This window comes from Watersipora subatra, chromosome 1 (assembly GCF_963576615.1).
Source record: "Watersipora subatra chromosome 1, tzWatSuba1.1, whole genome shotgun sequence".
Classification (NCBI taxonomy): domain Eukaryota; kingdom Metazoa; phylum Bryozoa; class Gymnolaemata; order Cheilostomatida; family Watersiporidae; genus Watersipora; species Watersipora subatra.
This window is the reverse complement of record NC_088708.1, coordinates 33,402,657-33,424,494: the sequence shown is the minus strand read 5'-3', so window position 1 is coordinate 33,424,494 and position 21,838 is coordinate 33,402,657. Positions and strand designations below refer to the sequence as shown.

Sequence of the window (21,838 nt, the reverse complement as noted above, 5' to 3'; positions counted from 1 at the left end):
ATTTTTTTCTTTTGGGGTTTTACCCACGATCAATTTTGCCGTTTTTTCTTGAAGTTTATGCAGATTACCTTACTTTACCTGGGATTCGTTAAGAGCAACACTCCGAGGCAGTTCAATTAGAAGTTTTACGAGGTTTTACGGTACATTCTATATCACTCACGCTTTTTTAATAGATACTTATTGAATGTACACACGTATTCTGTGTTTAGGTCAAACGATGAATAGTTTTTTGTAGCTCAGACAACGTATACGTTTAATTACAACATTTTTTAAGACGTTTTAAACATTCAACATTCCGACGTTGATTCAACACAGAATCAACGTCGGAAAACTATTCATCACGGGCTAGCCGAGTCACGCACTCAAGGATTTTCGCCACGCACATACAAAACAACATGCGATTTTTGTTTTGTATGTGCGTGGCGAAAATCCTTGCACGCGTGCCCCGGCTAGCCCGTGCTATTCATCGTATCGCAATATAAATCAAATTTCACCAAACTTTTAGAAAAGTCGTTGACAAAAATATTTTGCCGATGGTGGTAATAACAACGCTTATGAATTACGAAAAGATGAAGTTTACCTCTATGGCTTTGAATAAAGTGATTTTCTAAAGCGATAACAACCGTTTCGGTAGCCCTGGGCAAAAAAACAGTTCGAATTAACAGTGTTGAGTTCGAGTTATCTATAGCAATTTATCATTACGTGGGAACGGACCAAAGGAAATGTTCGAATTAACCATGTGTTCGAGCTACCCGTGGACGAGTTATCCATGTTTGACTGTATGTAGTAGTTAATGAAAGCCAGTTTTACATCCTATTTATTTAGCATATGTTCTTAGAATTAATCCCAATTTTGATTTTATTATTTCAATTTTTATCTACACATAATCACTGTAAAGAAAACTTGAGTATTAGAAATATTTAGCACTTGGGAACGATTTTGAGTTGTGTTTATCCGGTTGGTATTTAGAGAAGACAGCGTGTAGTCACCTGAATGACTTTGTTTCAATCTTATGAGTTTATGACTCGGATTGTTGCTAATGTCAAATACTAGCTAAGCTTTTATAGACATAAGAACACAGTTTCAGTTAATTATAAACGGTGCTACAAGTAAACGGCCTTGTTCAGGGTTATTATTGGGCCTTGTTCAGGGTTATTATTGCTACAAATTTACAATGGTACAACCAGCCATCACCTCCATGTAGTCGCATCTTGAGATGCACTCCAAATAGAACTGAGATGTGTTCTACTGCCATGAGAGTAGGTAAAAACTGTCTAAATATTAAACCAAATTGTACTTTACTTTTTTATTATTTAGGGGTTGCCTTGCCATTGAGAAAAATTGCATCAATGCAAAATCCCCGAGTATCCCTGACTGATGACGGAGATGGCCTCTACACAGTTGTCACAGCAACGACTTTCAAAACTCACACAGTTCAGTTTAAGCTCGGCGAAGAACTGGATGAATCTACCCCAGATGGAAGAGATGTTAAGGTAATGTATCTTTTTTTCTGCATGGTTGAAATATTGAAAGAAGCCTAAAAAGGGAGAGTGATGTTTGGTGAACTTTGTGTGACTTGTTAAACCCTTGCTAGGCAGCGCACTAGGTTGATAAAGTGAAAAAATCTTCACATACTTAACTTAAGGCCATAATAGATTCTTAAAAACATGTTACTTTGCTATGAATAAAACTGTGAATTTTGTCATTGTCACATACTTTAGCTGACCTTTAGCTGACCTCAAGCAAAACACTGGTTAAAGAAGGTTGCTAGAAGATTGCATTATATTTGTTTTAAAAAAACTTTCAATGACTTTATACTGGCAGAGATGGCCGACTTTGCTAAAATAGTTCGACCAACTTTTAATGTTTGTGTATGGAGTCATTTGAAACAGAAGGAATAAAAGTAAGCATCTTATTACTTGCCATTACATGAAACTTTTACTAATGTTTTATTATGGTAGTGAAAAAAACAGTATTTATTATATCCTGTTAACAAAAATGACATAAATTGTGCTTCGAATAGAAATTCTAAGCTTTCATACAAAGGTAATTTGTGGCGCGCTTAGAAGTTGCTAGATGTACTTGAGATTACACATGCACATTTTTAAACTGAAGTTTTTACTCATGCATCCTGGAAAAGCAACTTTAGCAACACACAATAGACTGAGCTCCATCTCCTTAAGAGCACGTTTAAACTGAGTGGTCTAGGACTATGATTGCTTCAAAGCATGGCATTCATCAGCATCCTGTACATCTGAAGATTCACATCAAAGAGGGTATCAGTGCTTCTCTCCTGTAACTTACACTATAACTTACACTATGTTAAAATAGAGTTAAAATGTTACTTACTTGTTGTATATTAAAGCCTTGGGAATATCATTACTAGTGAAAAATATGTTGTTTTTGAGCATTTTGAACAAATGATTTAAGCTATTTGTACATTTAGGCATATATCAAGGTATATATCAGGTATATATCAGGTAATATATCAGATACAAATCAGGTATATCAGTGTGTTGTATATCAGTGTATTGTATATCAGTGTTTTGTATATCAGGGTATTTGTATACCAGTGTGTCATATATTAGTGTGTTTTATATCTGTATGTTGTATATCAGTATGTTGTATATCAGGTATATGTCATGTATATACTAGGTATATACCAGGTATATACCAGGTACATACATCAGGTAATCTATCAGGTACGTATAAGGTAATATACCTGGTATGTACCTGATATATACCAAGTATATTACCTTATACGTACCTGATAGATTACCTGATATATGTACCTGATATGTACCTGATAAATACCTGGTACCCTACAGGATGAAAATATTCGTTGGTTATAAAAATTCGCGATTTCGCGAACAGTCAATTCCGCGAATTATTAAATTTCGTGAATAATTAGTTCTGTTTTTAATCACAAGGGAGAATAACTACTGCATCAAATTGAAAACTAGCTGCTAGGCTAGTTTTTAATATAAATACTAAACGTAGTTGAGTTCCAAAACATTTTTAAAATCATTGCCTGGGCTTTGAGCTAACACCATTGCCAATGCATCACATTTCTTTACAAAAGTATTCAAGGTTGTCACAAGATATGCAGAATGGCGTCATTGCAAAAATAGCAGCTAGGCAGAAGTACTAAACGTAGCTGAGTTCCAAAACTTCTTTAAAATCATCGCCGGGTTTCGAGTTTTATTGCCATTGCATTAAACTTTACAAAGTTATTCAAGGTTTTCACAAGTTATTCGGCATAGCTTCGTCATGACTTCGTCATCGCAAAAAATCTCTCCTAGTCTTTTTACATTGAAGTCAACTCCATCAATCTCTAATACCAAAGTTGAGGACGATCATGATTCTGATCTGGACATTATGGTATGTATTTGATTTGCAGTGCAAATACGTTTTTCCATAATTAACTGCATTAGTTAATTCTTTTGTTTAAAAACTGATCGCTTTCATTAAATACCTCAGCTATTGTTTTTGTACTTCCTTAACACTTATTAATATTTTTTCTTTTTTGTGTTTACTGCAGATTGAGAATGAAACAAAACCTACTCTGATTACGAAAACTAGAGACAAGTAGTAATATTCATCAAGGCAGGAATATTGGTAGAGAAGCAACCAGTCAACCTAGACCCCTTCATCGACAACAACTCCTTGATATCGCTGTAGCAAACATGATTAAATTATATATTTCATTTCATGTATAGATATATTATAGTTTATTACAAACTTGAGTGTACAAATAAAATATTTAAAATACAAATAAAACTTTACAAACGATGAATGGAGTAAATAAAAACAGTCTAGTTTATATGGCGGTTGTCTAGAGCAATAAAATTTAACTGATACTCTTGATAAGTGAATATTAGCGTGTAATGGTGCTCTCTGACTAGTTATTTTAGTAATAGCAGCTCTATATCGCTGTCACTGTCTTGGGTAGATGTTGAAGGCGATTCTCTAGCTACTACATGGCTGGTAAGGAAGTTATCATCAGAACTCTCCTCGTGGCTTCCTATTGCAAAGTTCTGCCGTTTGGCCAAAGATTTGTGCTCGTAAAGGCGTTTTTGTTCCTTTTTTTAAAACAGCTATATTCTCCTCGTAAGTAGTTGTGGTCACTTCTACCTCAATTTCCAGACCTCCCTGAATGATTGGTGATCTTCTTAAAATGACATATACCATCTTTACAGTCATTGTGCTTGCGTGTATGATAAAAAATCTCTCTCACACTAAAACAAATAATGAGGCAGTAGGGATGGAAAAAATAAATATTGCGTTTTACCGAAGAACCAAAGTAAAATTCAATTAATTTAGTAAATGGTTTTGAAAAAACTCATTACCACAAATTGTTGGTTCATCAAAGGCCTCCAAATCTATGAATATTCGTGAAACCCTCTGAATGCAGCAAAAAATTTATAGCTTTACACGATCGACTCGTAGTTGTAAGCTAAATCGAAAGCGAAACACGAAACACGCAATACGCGCATGCGCAGGGTTAACTCTCTTGCTAGACGTAATAGAGTTAACTCTTCATAGAGAGTGACAGTTTTCAACCGCGAATAAATTAATCCGCAAATATGCATGAAATGGCAATTTTCGCGAAATTTAACTCCGCGAACAAGTTCATCCTGTAGGGTATATACCTGGTATATACATGACATATACCTGATATATATCTGATATACAACATACTGATATACAGCATACTGATATACAACATACTGATATACAACATACAGATATAAAACACACTAATATATGACACACTGATATACAAATACCCTGATATACACATAATATACCTGGTATATATCAGGTACATACCAGGTACATATCAGATAATATATCTGTTACATATAACGTATATATCAGGTATAGATCAGGTATATTTCATTCACCATAGATTCACCATAGATTCACCATAGATTCACCATAGATTCACCATAGATTCACCATAGATTCACCATAGATTCACCATAGATTCACCATAGATTCACCATAGGTTCACCATAGGTTCACCATAGGTTCACCATAGGTTCACCATAGGTTCACCATAGGTTCACCATAGGTTCACCATAGGTTCACCATAGGTTCACCATAGGTTCACCATAGGTTCACCATAGGTTCACCATAGGTTCACCATAGGTTCACCATAGATTCACCATAGATTCACCATAGATTCACCATAGATTCACCATAGATTTTGTGGTCTAAAGAAAGAGAGTTGGTGAATGCTGCGAGCTGAAAATAACTACGAATGACCTTACAGAAGATACTAACACATGTATATAAATTTCTAACAGGTGCCTGAGTGTTTGAGTATGCATGACCATAAAATTGATGAGTGCCATAGCTCAAAACCTTAGATTTTAATATAAAAGAAGTCTATTCTGTGTGCTAACTGAATGAATCATAAGATATTATAAGCTATCATATAATATTATATGATAGCTTATGATATTATATGATAGCTTGTGAAATCATAAGATATCTTATGTTACCATATGATATCATATAATACTATAAAATATCATACGCTATCATATGATCTCACAGGATATCTGATGATATCATATGTTAGCATATGATATCATATGTTAGCATATGATATCATAAAATAGCATACGATATCATATGATAGCATATAAATTATAATATCTTATGAAATCCTGTCAGATTATGTGATAGTCTATGATAACTTATAATATTTTGCAATCTCATAAGTTATCATATGAAATCACATAATAGTTTATGATATGACTTTGATGGTGATCTTATGCTATTTCTTACTTGAGTGAGCTGGAACTATGCGTGTTTACTATGCAAGCATGAATAGACATACAACCATGTCCCTGATGATGACAATTGAGCTTTGAAAATTAAAAATGCTTTAGAAAACTCAATGGAAGTTATTTTTATGGCTAATAGATTTATGATAATTATTAAAAGTTGAATTTAAACCATTACTGTCTCGAACAACTTTTATCGTATTTACTAGGTAAATCAGACACGCTGATTCCGATTTTGTACTCAAAATAAAGATTAGTCCACTAACCTTCAAAGTCATTTAGGCTTTTTTAAAGCGTTTCAATATCCGTTTCGAAAACAACACAATCGGCATTACAAGCTCCGCCCATAAAACTGTGACGAAACCTAGCTTTTTCTGGAACGAAAGTTAGGAATATTTAGTCCAATTTAGAATAATAGAGATGGGTGTCTTAAAACCCATTATTATCTAAATCCAGCCTGGAAAATAATTCAGTTTTTTATGTAAGGTATATAAACTATTTAAAATTGCTCGTAGCTTGTTACATGACGTTTACATGGGCTGGACGCCGAGAAAAATTAGCTCAAAAAGCGCGGTTTTATCACAAGCTAGCGTTGTTAGTGCGCTTTTTAAAATATGCAATGCTAAATAGCTTATCTACCTTTCAGAAAAGACTGATATTCTTTTTAAGGCTGAATTTAGATATTAATGGATTTTAAAACACCCATCTCTATTATTCTAAATCGGTCTAAACATCCCTACGTAACTTCTGTTCCTAAAAAGCTAGGTTACGTCTTGTATTTATGGGCGGAGCTTGTTATGCTGATCGTGTTGTTTTCGAGACCGATACTAAAACGCTGTAAAAAAGCCTTCATTACTCTGAAAGTTAGTGGACTAATCTTTATTTTGAGTACAAAATCGGAATCAGCGTGTCTGATTTACCTAGTAAATACGATAAAAGTTGTTCGTGACAGTTATGGTTTAAAAATAATAAATTTTGCCAATGAAAAATATAACGGCTTTACAAGCCCGCTTCACCTTCCTGTTTCATAAAGTGTGTATAAGTTTTCTACATTGTGCTTAATTTATAGCTATTGTAGAGAAGGATGGTTGAACCGTAGGCGCAATGCGAGTCACTCAGTACCCGTACTCCTAGACTTTATCTTTTCACTCCTAATCAATGGAGAGCGGCAAAAAACTTCACTTTGTATAAGCATTAGATGAAATATCAACAAGAGTATTCTATTTCTTTCTCATAGACTTAGTTTGATGTGCAGGAAGTTCCCCCTCAAATGCGTATACTAAGGCAACGCTACAACTAAGCTAGTGACAAATCGACTACAAGTTTGTCAAATTGGTGCCCTCTTCTGTTGTTCAGTAGCTCATGTTCTCAACTGCTCATCAATATAGTGCTCATCTCACTCGTCCAACAATCAAAGTTTCTCATCAAACTATTTTTTAAAAATTTGCATGTTCATACGATGAATGTACAACATGTTCATACGATGAATGTACAACATGTTCATACGGTGAATGTACAACATGTTCATACGGTGAATGTACAACATGTTCATACGGTGAATGTACAACATGTTCATACGGTGAATGTACAACATGTTCATACGGTGAATGTACAACATGTTCATACGGTGAATGTACAACATGTTCATACGGTGAATGTACATCATGTTCATACGGTGAATGTACAACATGTTCATACGGTGAATGTACAACATGTTCATACGGTGAATGTACAACATGTTCATACGGTGAATGTACAACATGTTCATACGGTGAATGTACATACACATTAATTATACAGAGAACTCTGATTAGCTAATAAAAATAACTCAAATCAGTAAAGTTGTTACAAATATTAGCTTATACAATAATTTAAAATTGGTCAAAGGAAGTTCAAGAGGTCAAGAGTTCAAGTTACTGTGTGTACCTTTTCTCCTTAGCTCTTGGTGAGGAGAACTCTCACAGCTTAGTGTAGCAAGGGGAGCACGCTTCTAGCAATGCAACATACAATGTACACTAGAAATTCCCCTGTCATACAGCCCACGACCAAAGTGATAATCGAAAAAGAAAGGGTACTGGCGGTTGAGAAATGCAATATTAGCAGTCAAATGGCACTGCAGTGCAATAGAAGAACTGCAATGGTAGCTGCAATGGTAGCTGTAATGTACTGGGTGTTATTATGTACAACAAACGGCAATAATGAAAAGAAAAGATTATATGTTTATATCTCTCCTCTGCAATAGGAGAAATGCAATATTAAAAATAAAATGGAAAGCTGTTGTGTAATATACACAGGCTGGAGGGCTGTATATTATTGGTCATAGCAACCAATATCAAGAAATTGTGATATTTATCTAGATTTCAGAATTTATATCTAAAAATTTATGCTGAATTTAAAAATCTAAACATATTTTAGCTGGTTGTCATAGAAATAGATGTATATCTATAAAAAAAATGTAGGCCTATTACTTAATTTTGCAGATATTAAAAATGACTTGGCAGTACCGTGATATTGGGCACAGCCGCAGTATCATCAACAAAATCTTTAGAAAAATAATAACAGTAACATATTGCACACCATCGGTCACTATATACTTCAATCTTGTAAGTTCGAATGATTATTCTTATAAATAAATCTCATAATAATCTTATAAAATTGAATAATTATTCTTACAATTAAATATTGTAATAATCTTATAAGAATCGTTAAAAAAATATCATCGTCATTTCCTTTACTTTCGCTGCTTTGGACATCAGTTGGAATACCAAAGTACTCATTGTAAGTGTCCAAAATGTCAGAGTCCGGTAGAATCGGCAAAAAAGAAACGATTACTTTTCAGCACTTCTACGTTAATTACAGAAACCTTCGGCAATTGGACAATGCCATAGACTGGTGAAATGTGGACGTTTTTTGTGTGAAATGCGCATGACTTAATGGTTCCACTCTCCGTCACACGGTCTTATCGGCGTTTCGTTGGCCGGTCTTAATTTTGATTAAAAAGGGCTTGTCAAGTTTTTATTGCGATTTTAGGCCAAATTAATCTGTCTATTTATGTATAATCCGATCAGATGGGTTAGTTTTAGGATATTGCATCAACTTTTCAAAGACTTGGTAACATATTTAAATATGTTTATATGTGTTTTGTATCATTATAATACTGAAACGACTCTACACAAAAATGGTTAAATTTTTTGATGGGATTTCGGTACAAGGGTTTGGTAATGGCCGTTAACGGATAATTTTTCGGTAGTTGTGTGCGCATATGCATTTACCATAAAGCTCCCAAACAATCGCTTCGCTCGTGTTTGGTCGTGGGATAAATGTTGAGTTCTCCCTAGAGAAGCGCTATCCTATATGCTAGCAGCAATGCCAAAGGCTAGTAGCGACGCGTGGCACAGCAGACCTTTATCAGAATACATACAGTAGAGTGATAGTAGTGTTCGTTGCATTGACCTATATAGAAACATCATAGGCTCGCTCAAAGCATTCACTGACATATAAAAAGTTAATTAATCTGGATTAAATGACGAGCTACTACAAACACCAGATAATAGAAAAATAAATATTTTAATAAGAAAATACAAGAGGCATTTTTCATGTTAGTGTTCAGTGGATGGAGAGGTTAGTATTGAGCAAAAGTAATAGTAAGGATTACTTTCAACCGTGTCTGTGAGTTACTTTCTCTTGATAATTCTTGTTAACATTGTAAGGTTGCGGTTTCTGTCTCTCTATATGTTTCTCTGCCAGTCTATCTGTCTATCTGTCTATCTGTCTGTTTGTGTGCATGTGTTCATCTGTCTGTGTCAGTCTATCTGTCTGTTTGTGTGCATGTATTTATCTGTCTGTGTCAGTCTATCTGTCTGTATGTGCACATGGTCTGATATACATACTTGAGTAGCTATACTTCACTTACACAAATCATCAGTGAAAAATATGTACAAGTAGAAAATTATGAGCTACAAACGGGAGATAAATACAAATATCCATCATATATATTGCAAATATAAGGGAACAACATTTGCACATATTTTATAACGAGCAGAAATACCTGCCGTTTTGCAAAAGAGTTTAGCTGTACACTAAAGGCGTGGTCACACGAGCACCGAACCGACGTAGGATCGGTTCGGTTCGGAGGCTGGTTCGGTTCGTGGCACATGTCACACGGCCACCGAAGTAACTTCGCTTCCTAGATACTATACGTATAGAGACAGGACACGGTTTCATTAGTAGTTGTTATGTATTTGAGTTAAATATTTCTATTGTAAACAAAAAAACTTTGAGGAACAATTATAAATTATAATTACACAGCAGATTTATCAGAAGATCGTTCGGCTGCTCAAAATAAATCACTCGATACAAATATTTTGCTAACCCTTCCCATCAACATAATTATATTTTTTTTATTAACATATGAATGTTTTTCTATGCTGAGTACATAACAAACAAAAACAGTCTTTATCATAGTACTGTGGTTTTACATGAATAAATCAGTCAACGATAGTTCATCAGGATGAATATGACACATTACTTATATTCTACACGAGAGAAAATCACAACCATTCCCTTACATTTATGCAAAACTTAATTGCAACATCTTACATTTATGCAACCCAATCACAAGTCCGGGTGAACCTTGTCGTAAATTGCTTTGTGTTGTTTATTTAACGAAATAAAAGTATCGTCCCATTTCTTTTTTAACTTTACTCACACGCACGTAAGAAGAAATGTGACGCGTGCTCGCTAGAATTCTAGAATTTTAACCAGCCAATAAGAGCAAGGGTTCGGCACGAAATTTCGAGCAGTACCGAAATAGTTCGTTTCGGCCAGAAATGTCCTCAGCCGAACTTTTTAGAGCTGAAAACGACGTCGTTTTGCGTCATTTAGTTCGGTTCGGTGCCCGTGTGACCACGGCTTTATTCTCTCTCTTTACCTTCTCTTTCCGTGCGCCGTCTGCTACTTTAATTACAGCGCTCTTATCATTAGACTAATTCATCTTAGCAGATGTAAAAATAGTTACTTCAATCAGAGGTGATAAAAGCTATGCTGGCAGAAGGATAAACAATTGTCTTTGTCTGAGTATGTTTGAAGTATTTCATGCAGATAAGAACATAAACATGACTAAGTAATTATCTATAATAATGGCGGACGAATAACAAGAGTGAACAACAGTGAACTTCTAAAAATATAAAATGTTATGAGTTTTTTAAGGATAAATAACTCGGAGGAAAATTTAATAGAATTTCTAAATTCTACCAGCTATTTTACTTGTAAATATTGTAATGTTTCAAGAAAATTCAGATGCTGTATCTTGAAAATCACTTTGTATATTGAGTCAAATATTTGTATATCTAAAAATCATATGTAGAGGTGAACATCAGCTGAGCCTTGAGTGCTCTTATAATGCACATAATTCTTTAATGAAAGCTGTAATAGATCACGTGTGAGACTTTTTGCTTGCGCGCATATTTTTATGAGGCTCAATTTAAATCCAAGTATTTGAAAAATTAATTTTTAAAATCTCACACACTTAAACAGTTTTTGTAAACTTACTTATGAAATAAGAGCTTGTGATGTAGAACTAACATGACGAGTTTCACCAACTACCACTTCTACGACTTCTTTTCTTGCCTAAATACATAAAACAGCGGCTGTAAACTGTCTTAACATTTCTCTGAAATCTCTATGGTAATGAATGTTCCTTCCATTTTTATTATTGAATTGCTGCTAGACGCTTGAGAGCTACGGCACGCATCACCAGTTCACTGAGGACACAGAAAAGAACAGTTTGTTGTAACCAATGTTCTGTTATTATGTTGACATACTTGTATTTTCAGATGATTTGGTTAAATTTTGACCTGTTAATTTTACACACAACAAACTCAAAGTTGTTTAGCAGACGGAGTTACGACGATCCTAAAAATGAAGCTGTGGCTATTTGGCTACAAAGTGTTGTGACTGGAAAAGACCTGTTTAGATAATTTTCCTTTGGTGAGTGTATTGTGAGTAATTTTTTATACAGTAGGCCTACAGTGACTCCATGTGGTCTCGAAACCGTCCACAGAAGCCTAGGAGCTCTGAATCTAGCTACTGCATTACAGATAGTCACCAAACCTTTCAGCTTCTTTGTTGCGAAAAGCTTCACCATCGCCGTGGGATTCGGACAATTTACTTTTTGTCATCCAACTAAAGTTATTCTTATTAGATTGCTGCATCCACTTTTAGACTGTCTTCCATCTGGATGATGAAGGAAAACTAGTGCAGACCCAAATGTTAAAAGGAGAAGTATCATCGAAGTTGGCTAGAGAAATCATTGATGGTAAACTTAAGATTGTAAGTACAGACATGAGTTTCAGTTAGAGATTTGTAAAATGTGATAATGATAATAGCGATAATGATAGAGATAATGATAATAATGATAGTGATAATGATAATAATGATAGTGATAATGATAATAACGATAATGATGATAGTGATAATGATGATAGTGATAATGATGATAGTGATAATGATGATAGTGATAATGATGATAGTGATAATGATGATAGTGATAATGATAAAAGTGATGATAATAGTGATAATGATAGTGATAATGACAATAGTGATAATGACAATAGTGATAATAATGATAGTGATAATGAAGGTATAAAAGCTATGGTAAACCCTAGCACATATTTTAAGCTTGTCTTGGATGAGCCCTTTAGAGTCTTTCTAAGAATAACAGCTAATTGCCTCAAGCAAGGAAAATAATGAGAATGTGCAAAAGTTTGACATTTGCTGACATTTCCCTTGTTTGTTGAGAACCCGACCTTTAGGCACTTTTTGCTGCAGGAATAACAGTATACTTTTCAAACCAGAGTGTCTGCTAGCGCCTTTGTCACGCCTGCTTGACTTGCATTTCCTTAAAATCACGGGAAAAAAATGGATGACTATTTTGAACATTTTAGTGACTATAAAGCACAAATACTGCATTTCTGCTAAGTTCTTTTGTGCTGAGATTTAGAGATATAAGTATTACAATATTGGAGAGATTAAGTAATATATTACGGCTGCTAATCATCTGAAAACCGTACAGCAGCTCCCTGAAATGTTTAGGACCAAGTGAATCAGCTAAAACATTCATAAAGGACACATAGTTCAATAGCGATCTGGTTAAACATTTATTTGTTCATTAAAAAAGCTTTTTAGAATGTTTGCAGCACAAACTTATTTCTTACTAATATATCTTTAACAAACTTTTCAAATTTAGTATCAAAATTTTGAAAGAGTTCAAACGGATTTGCACTAGTATTGCAAGAGCTTGCGCTAAATTAAGGGTCCAGAAAAAGAGGCAAATATGAATTTATAAATTTGGATCATATTTGGGGTGATTTATAAAAGAACATCAGTTGTTCGTGTGGCTAATAAACAGACCTAATACAACGCTTTAAAAATAACACAAAGTTATATCTGAACTGTTAGTTAATATATTTTGTTATATAAAATTAAGGCTCAAGAAAATTAATCAGCATTGAACAACTCGTTTTTTTTCAAAGACTAGTGCTCGGTCTATTCTTAAGACTAGCGCTCGGTCTATTCTTAAGACTAGCGCTCGGTCTATTCTTAAGACTAGCGCTCGGTCTATTCTTAAGACTAGCGCTCGGTCTATTCTTAAGACTAGCGCTCGGTCTATTCTTAAGACTAGCGCTCGGTCTATTCTTAAGACTAGCGCTCGGTCTATTCTTAAGACTAGCGCTCGGTCTATTCTTAAGACTAGCGCTCGGTCTATTCTTAAGACTAGCGCTCGGTCTATTCTTAAGACTAGCGCTCGGTCTATTCTTAAGACTAGCGCTCGGTCTATTCTTAAGACTAGCGCTCGGTCTATTCTTAAGACTAGCGCTCGGTCTATTCTTAAGACTAGCGCTCGGTCTAATCTTATGCCAAGTCTAACTTTGAATAAAACTTTTACATGTTCACAAGATTCCAAAACCCATTTGGCCGCATTGTAAATATAATTCATTTTTCTCGTAAATTAGACAGAATAGATGTATTTTCTTTCACCAAATGTTGGATTACTCAAAACCTCTAAATAAATATAAATTTCAAGTTTTTTTTGCAATTTCAGGTTGGTGAAAATGTTTTTACTCATTTTTTAGTCATAGTTGAACATAAGTTGCTGATCAACTGTTGAATAACGCTAAGTAACAGGTACAGCATGTAATGGGGCAACATGTTACAGGTACAACATGTAACAGATACAGCATGTAATAGGGGCAACATGTAACAGGTGCAACATGCAACAGGTACAGCATGTAATAGGTGCAACTGTAACTGTAACTGCTGTGCTGTAGGTGCAAAATATGTGGAAGTGTGATTACAAGCTCTTAAAAGCTCAAAAAAGCAAACAGTTAATCGCGACATCACAAAAACGCCGTAGATTGGAATCCCTTTCCAAAATGGCTCAAATGGGACGTAGTTGAACACGATGGCTTTTGTTTACACTTTCACGCAACCTTATTCGTCGAAATATTTTCACAGATATACTTCACACATTCAATAAAACCATGCCTATTGACATTACGCATCTATTTCATCATCATCGTAATGCTGTTACTTTGAGCACTGATATTTCAAAATCTACCAGGAAAGTTTGTTTAATTTTTTAACCTCAACTCGAAGGAGTGCATATCATCCTCTGATTAACATGTGAAGCCTCTTGGTCACCTGGTATAGTCGAAAAATGCTGCAGAAAATTGTTCGCGCTGTTTGGCAAGAAGTATGGGGGTCACATGATCAGATTACGACTAGATCAGGGGCGGGCAACGTGTGGCCCGCGGGCCGCATGTGGCCTTTTGCCATTTATTGTGCGGCCCTTCCACCCCTCCCAGTAATTTTGCATATATAGATGCGTTTGAATGAGTACAATGCACTAAATATAAAAAATGCTACATAGTGGTGAGATTTTGTTGAAAGCATAGTGTAGTGTCCCTCACATCAACTAGAATCTTCAGTTGGCTTTAAACTTTAGCAGAGTAATCATAGATAGTGTTATATAACGTACATACATGTACTTACTGAAAAGACGCCATCTATTTATCATTCAATCCGTGATCTGTGATATTTCTATACATGTATTTAGATCACAGTTACAGGTTTGTCTTACACTGCAATAATGTAATTGTTTACAAATAGCCATTCCCTTTTAATGATTGGTTGTTTGTTCTTGCCCGTTATTGGTCAATTTACTTTAACAGTTACCTAACTGTTGATTAATAATTAAGTGCTGTCTAGTCATCATGGCTACTAAAAGAAAAAGAACTGTGGCTGAAGAAAACAGGAAATTCAATACTGAATGGCAGGATAAATGCTTGTTTACATAAGTACATAACAAGACTGTACGTTTAATCTGCCAGAATTCAGTAGCTCAAACCAAGGAATACAACATTAGAAGACATTTTGAAACAAATCATGGTGAAAAGTATGGCAGATACAACACAGAGAAGAAAAGACAATTTGCAGAAAAGTTGACAAAAAGCCTGAAAGCGCAGCAGCAAGTGTTAACTCAATCACGCGAAATTGACATTGTCAATACTATAGTGAGCTTTGAGATTGCGAGGATTCTCACCGAACACCAAAAGCCATTTTCTGATGGTGAAATAGTAAAAGAGTGCTTACTGAAACTTGCTGGAGTTAAGTGCTCACAAATGCTAAAAAGTGTTTCAGATGTATCTCTTTCACACTGCACAATAGTCGGACGAGTAGAAGATATGGGCTCCGACATAGCATATCAATTAAAGGTGAAGCTGGGTGATATTTAATGCTATTCACTTGCATTTGATGAGAGTACAGATATCAGGGACACAGCACAGCTGGCTGTATTTATTCGAGCTGTAGATAAGGATTTCAATGTAACTGAGGAACTTCTCGACTTAAACCCGTTGAAAGGTACTACAAGAGGTGCAGATATATTTGAAGGTGTTCAAGCGTCACTACAGAAAACGGGAATTGAGGACTTCAGCAAATGTGTGTCACCGCGTACAGATGGTGCACCATCCATGATAGGGTGTCACAATGGTCTTATAGCCAAGGTACATGAGCTCCAGCCAGATGTTGTTGCAGTTCATTGCATGATACACCAGGAGAACCTGAGCAAAAATTATCAATATGGATCATGTCAACTCAGTAGTAGTAAAAACAATAAACTACATATGCTCACGAGGACTAAACCACAGAGAGTTTTAGGAGTTCTTGAGACACCTAGACAGCCAGTCTGAGAATGTTGTTTATTTTACAGAGGTTTGCTAGCTTAGCAGAACATCAACATTGCAACGTTTCTGGCTATTACTAGATGAGGCCATTTTATTTCTGAAGTTGAAACGAAAGGAGGCTCAAGAACTGTGTGATCTGCTCTGGTGAATGGACTTCGCGTTCTCAAATGATATCTCTCAAAAATTATTTCAACTCAACGTGAGGCTTCAAGGACAAGACAAGTTGGTACATGACTTGTTTAAGCAACTTCGAACATTTGAAAGAGGTCTTCAGCTCTATGAGCAAAGTCTGCGTGAAGAAAAAGTTGATCACTTTTCCACCCTTAAATTTGTCTTTAATGGCAAAAATGAGATCCTGGATAGCTATGCTCAGAGAGTGGCAGTACTTCGAAAGGATATTTCCTCTCGTTTTACAGAGTTCGGAAGTCTCAGAAGTAAGATGACCATCTTCTCATTGCCTTGTACTTGTGAGATAAGCTCAGCAGCTATCCAGCTCCAGCTTGAACTGAATGCGCTGCAGGAAGATGACATTCTCATCCAAAATTTCAAAGAGATGCACCTAGTTGACTTTTATAAGTCCTTATCAACTGTAAATTACTGTAATTTAAAGTAGTTGGCCAGAAGAATTGTCTGCATGTTTGGAGGTACATATACCTGTGAGCTACTGTTTTTCAAAATGAAGCACATCAAAAGCAAACTGAGAAGCAATCTGACGGACAGTCATCTGCTGCATAGTTTGTGTCTGGGCACATCAAGAATAGAACCTAACATTAACAAACTGGCTAAAAATATCCAACACCAAGCTTCTCACTAACTATGAATATTATAAAAATATTATATTTCGTATCTCCATACTTTATCTACTGTCTACTGTCATTTATAAATCCAATACATACACGTTTATTCTTGTATTGTATTCAAGTTGTATATTATATGCTACTTTTTGAAATTTTAATAAAGACAGAAAATACCAAATCAGGGTTGTATGATGCGGCCCTCGACAATAGTTACATTTTGCAAAATGGCCCTTTTCTTGAAAAGGTTGCCCACCCCTGGACTAGATGATTAGATCAAGCCGAAACAAAACTGTAAAGTAGCGAGCCTCTATATTTGATACAGGCTTTTCTGTAGAACCCAAAGTGTTTGTCATAAACTAGTGCTACAAGACGTTTTATATTGAGCCTTTTATTGGCTTTTCAATTCACGTGATAACACCAAGTGTCAAAACAATAACCAAAATGTTTGAGAGCGACATCAAAATAAAGGGATTCCAAATTACAGTGTTTTCGTAATGGCTGTGATTAACTGTTCGTTTTTGAGCTTTTAAGCGCTTGTAATCACATTTACACATATTTTGCACTTACAACGCAACAGAGTAAGACATGATGAACATTTTCTATACCAAATAACTGTAATGTGGATTTTGTTGGAAGTAAACCTTTAAAGTAGTGCTATCATCATCAAAGGAAACATAACTCTCAATTAATAAATCTCTAGCTTTTGAAGGTTCTAATTGTAAAAGATGGTTTCTTGTGGAGTAATTTTTGAATCAACTAAACTTTAATCAATTGGTTTGTAGTAACATTAAAATAGTTCATTGTTTTATTACATTTCATCTGAAACATGTTTTTCAACTAAATTGTTGAAACTGAAACTACAACTTGAATGTTTGTCTATAATGGAAGCCAGCGAATGATTGTTTCTAAACTACTGGTTAATTTAGTAAAAAACTTTGGCAATGATCAATTCATCAAAATATGTTTGAAAAGGATTGTTAAATTTGAGTTTAATTTGCCAATTATAGGATTAAACATTTTAGGGTCTGTAGCTGATGCAACTTGTAGCAGGTATAAAATGTAAAAAGTGCAACGTGTATCAGGTGAAAAATGTATAAAGTGCAAAATGTATCATGTGCAAGACCAAACAGGCGCTACACGTAACAGGTACAACGAATGACAGGTACAACGTATAGCAGGTGCAACGTGTAACAGGTGCAACATGTAACAGCGTAAAAGTGTTGTGTTCATATACTGGGCAATCGCAGTAATACTTGAGGTGCAGAGTAAAATGCTTACCATTTTGAAAGTTAGAAACTCAGAGAAGAAGAAAAAAGATCTTTTTAAACAATGTTTAAGTTTTGCTGCTAGGCTTGGTCAGAGTAAACACAAAATCTTAAATGTAGGTTTAGCAGCTGTAGATTGTTCAATGCAGCAAGTGTAAGCTAAGCACTTACATTGCAGTACATACGTGTTTAAGGGAAGCATGAAAGCAGTCTCAATTACAGATTTAAATAAATGATGTTTGGATAACTCTGTTTTTGATTCAAAGTAATGTTCACACGGCAAAAATTTATAGTGATTCAGTGTTGTGACCCGTGGTGACCCGTGGTGACCCGTGGTGACCCGTGTTGCTGTTTATTTTAAACCAATAAAAATTGTTCGTTTACTAAATATCACACACCAACACGTTGAGCTGAAACATTTGAACACATTGATGGCAAACATTGATGAAAAACATTTGTGATCTGCTATAAATTAATTTGCTGAGGCAAAGTGCATTGCTTTTCATTGTCCCGGGAGCAATATGTGTGACTTACTATTTACAGCTCACAGAATCACTTACTCCCATACTAATACATTTGCATTGTACTTTAGACTGCGACTGCAGGCACAGCCGTCTACATTCGAACTTACGTCAAAGAATAAGAAGTCTCGAAGTGTCTGAAGTCACGTTACTAACTAAATCATTCACTTTACTAGCTGAAGTTTGACCAGAGAAAGTGTTGAGATGAAGCATTTTTTTCTCTTGTTATTTTTGTTTGTAGTTTGTAACTTTAAGTTTTATAGAGCTAGTAGCAGTGCTACTCTGTGACATTGACAGTGCAGCTCTGTGACATTAGCCAGTATCCACACAATTGAAATAATCTGTTTTCTGTTCTAGTCGTATTTTCTGACCAGGCAATACCTTTGTTTCATATTTTTGTGTTTCTCATTGCATATTTTATTTGCCTAATTTTTTTGTATCAGTATTATTTGCTTACCAGGTTTATTCTAAACTCTGGACGCCTAACTCATGGAAGTTGTGATTTTATGTTTTAAATGTTGTTTTAAAAGGGAAACCCTAGTATATTAATAAAATTGCGACTATGACAATACTAAGCAAACAGACAACAGGTTTAACATATCATGTTCAACACTTCTTGTACTGTTACAGCCTAAAGCTGCAATCAGATGCACGAAATGATGACATTTTGTAATACAATGGCTACAATTCGTGGTAACCATGCCATGTTTACTTGAAAAATAGTCACATCATAACGAAACTGAAACAACTTTATATAACTATCTTGAAAGAATAGCTTTATTAATAAGTCGGTCACAAAGCTGATAATGAAAGCCTCAGAGATCTTAGCTGACTACACTCTGTATACAACTGACACAAGTTTCAATGCTGCCTATACTAATGGTATACACTAGTTACTCTGTACAACACTGATAATGTAAAACTAGTGTACAGTTGAACAGTTTGCAGCATCAGTTTTGGGCAGCTGCAGCAACCTGTACCAGTGATACAAGTTGTTACAGCTACCAATACAGATGATGTACATTTATTTAGCCTGTCTTGACAAACTGTTGTTTTTGCGAAGTTGTTTCCCAATGAGCGGAGCAAGCAAAACAACAGCTTGTCACAATGCGCACTGCATCTCATGCATAAGCTGCACTGAAAGGGAGTTGTTCTCTTCCATCTATGCGGTTAAAAGATGATACTTGTAAGGCCGGCACACTTTCGGCACATTAGCATGACTTGACCACTTGAAGCAGTAAATTGAATATTGATGTCGATGCACGTAGCTACTAGAATCTACTACTAGTCGATGGCGTAACTAACTAGTAATAGAGTAAAATCCCTAACAACGAAAATCTTCGAAATCACAGACAACCCACTTTATGAGCAATAATATTTAATATGACCTATATAAAATTTTGTGCTGATTACTGGCTAATGAAGAGATCTTATATTTAAGGCTCGTGGACTCCTTTCAGATGTACCACTCGTTACGCCATGAATGAAACACCCGCTGGAATCTGAGCTTTTTAAAAGATGGCCTCATTCAAACGCATGTATCTCTGAACAGGGTTAGTCTACAAAGACAAAAATGACATCAAATTTTAGCTGATGTTTTAGCCTTTTATTGGTCTTAATTTCATTAAATCGACCTTTTTGATGCAACCACATCTTTAATGCATGTTCTGCTTTTATGAAGAAAAATTTTGAATAAACAGATAGTCCTAAAAGAGAAATGTTAATGTGATTATATAGTGTCATCGCTGTAACTGGTCAATAATTTGCAAAGATTGTAATACGTGGGGTTCATTTTCATGATTTGAAAGTGTTGATAAAACTTGTAATTTTGAAAAAATGACACAAAAATATTATCCAATCGGTAAAGTTATTTGCTACTATTAATGTAGTAATATTATCTACTGTCAGTTTACCTCTGTGTAACTGTAGAACAGCATTGGAATGTTGTACTGAATTTCTAAATTTGAAGAAAGCTGGAATTTGGAGAAATTGCCACTAAAGTAGTTAATATATTACGTCATAATGATAGATTATGAAGGAACTGCAGACTTATTATGTACCTGTGAGCTGATACCAGACTTGTGACCATTACAAAAAAAATAACTACGCATTGCTAAGTACCCACTGGTGCCCAGATGTAAAATGCATCATAGTTGCAACAAACTTTTACCAGAATATTTACATGTATGTAGCTGGACTAGCAGTGCAAGATTCATAGTATGTATATCACAGCCATACAGTCTGCAGTAAAATTGCATTACATGTTTTTACTTCTGCGCCATATACCGCATACATGCAATACAACTATTTTCTAATGCGTAGTAAGTAACATTGATGCAGTGGCGGTATTACCTACTGCGCAGTGTGTGGTGCTAGATGTAGTAGGAACTTTTGCATTATGCTGTATGTATTTGCACTACACCTTTTTGTTAAAGCTCATCACAGAATCAAGCATTGAGTTGACATTGTCACAACCACAACACAATTACAAGGTGTGAGTGCTGCTCAAACTTGAGTATGAGTGAACAAATAAATTGATCACAATGAGCATGTTTTATACAATTGAAATGAGAATATATTTTAGTATTAATATAAAATATTATTGAGAACACACTGCAAAGACCCCTGATATCATTGGAACGGTGATAATGCCCGCCCCTATCCTATAGTCATATGAGAGTTAGAGCGCTAGTTTGATTAGTTGATTGTAATTACTGGCGGCAATCTAAGCTGAAGCTGTGCATGTAGGCTAATCTTGGCAATCCTGCTCTATTTTCGATTCGCAACCATCATCAGCTCTGGTGAGAACTTCGTGCAATGTATTCTAACAGCGAAATTGCAGTACAGACGCTTGGAAAGCCAGCAGTGTCAGTTGATCCACAATATCAACTTTATAATAATGCGCAGTTACAGTACACACGCAGTTTCAACTTATCTCACAAGAACACTGCCGATATTTTTTCACAATATCTCCCATCAAAATTCCCGGGAACTTTGAATCAAAACTTGACTGTTTTCGGTTTAACAATAGGCGGTCTAAACGTCATCTATGCCGAAATAGATTGTTTATAAATTGCATCACATGAACGCGCTTGAAGTATGTTTGATTGAGTAACATCGGCAGATTTAATGTCTGATGGCGAATCGTCACCCACTTTTATGTCCACACTGTTTACACAGCAATAAATAAGTTTGTTTGTTGGCGGCGTATTG

General features: G+C 35.3%; 1 protein-coding gene across 1 annotated transcript in view; it reads left to right on the top strand.

The window, feature by feature from the left end:
- Positions 1-19,194, top strand: part of LOC137410467 (fatty acid-binding protein, liver-like) — a 28,168-nt gene extending 8,974 nt beyond the window's left edge. Inside the window, exons 2-4 of the mRNA XM_068095883.1 lie at positions 1,318-1,493; positions 12,021-12,128; positions 18,697-19,194. Of these exons, the coding sequence (XP_067951984.1) occupies positions 1,318-1,493; positions 12,021-12,128; positions 18,697-18,747 (335 nt within the window). The 3' untranslated portion in view covers positions 18,748-19,194. The remainder of the gene's footprint in view (positions 1-1,317; positions 1,494-12,020; positions 12,129-18,696) is intronic.
- The last annotated feature ends 2,644 nt before the right edge of the window (positions 19,195-21,838 follow it).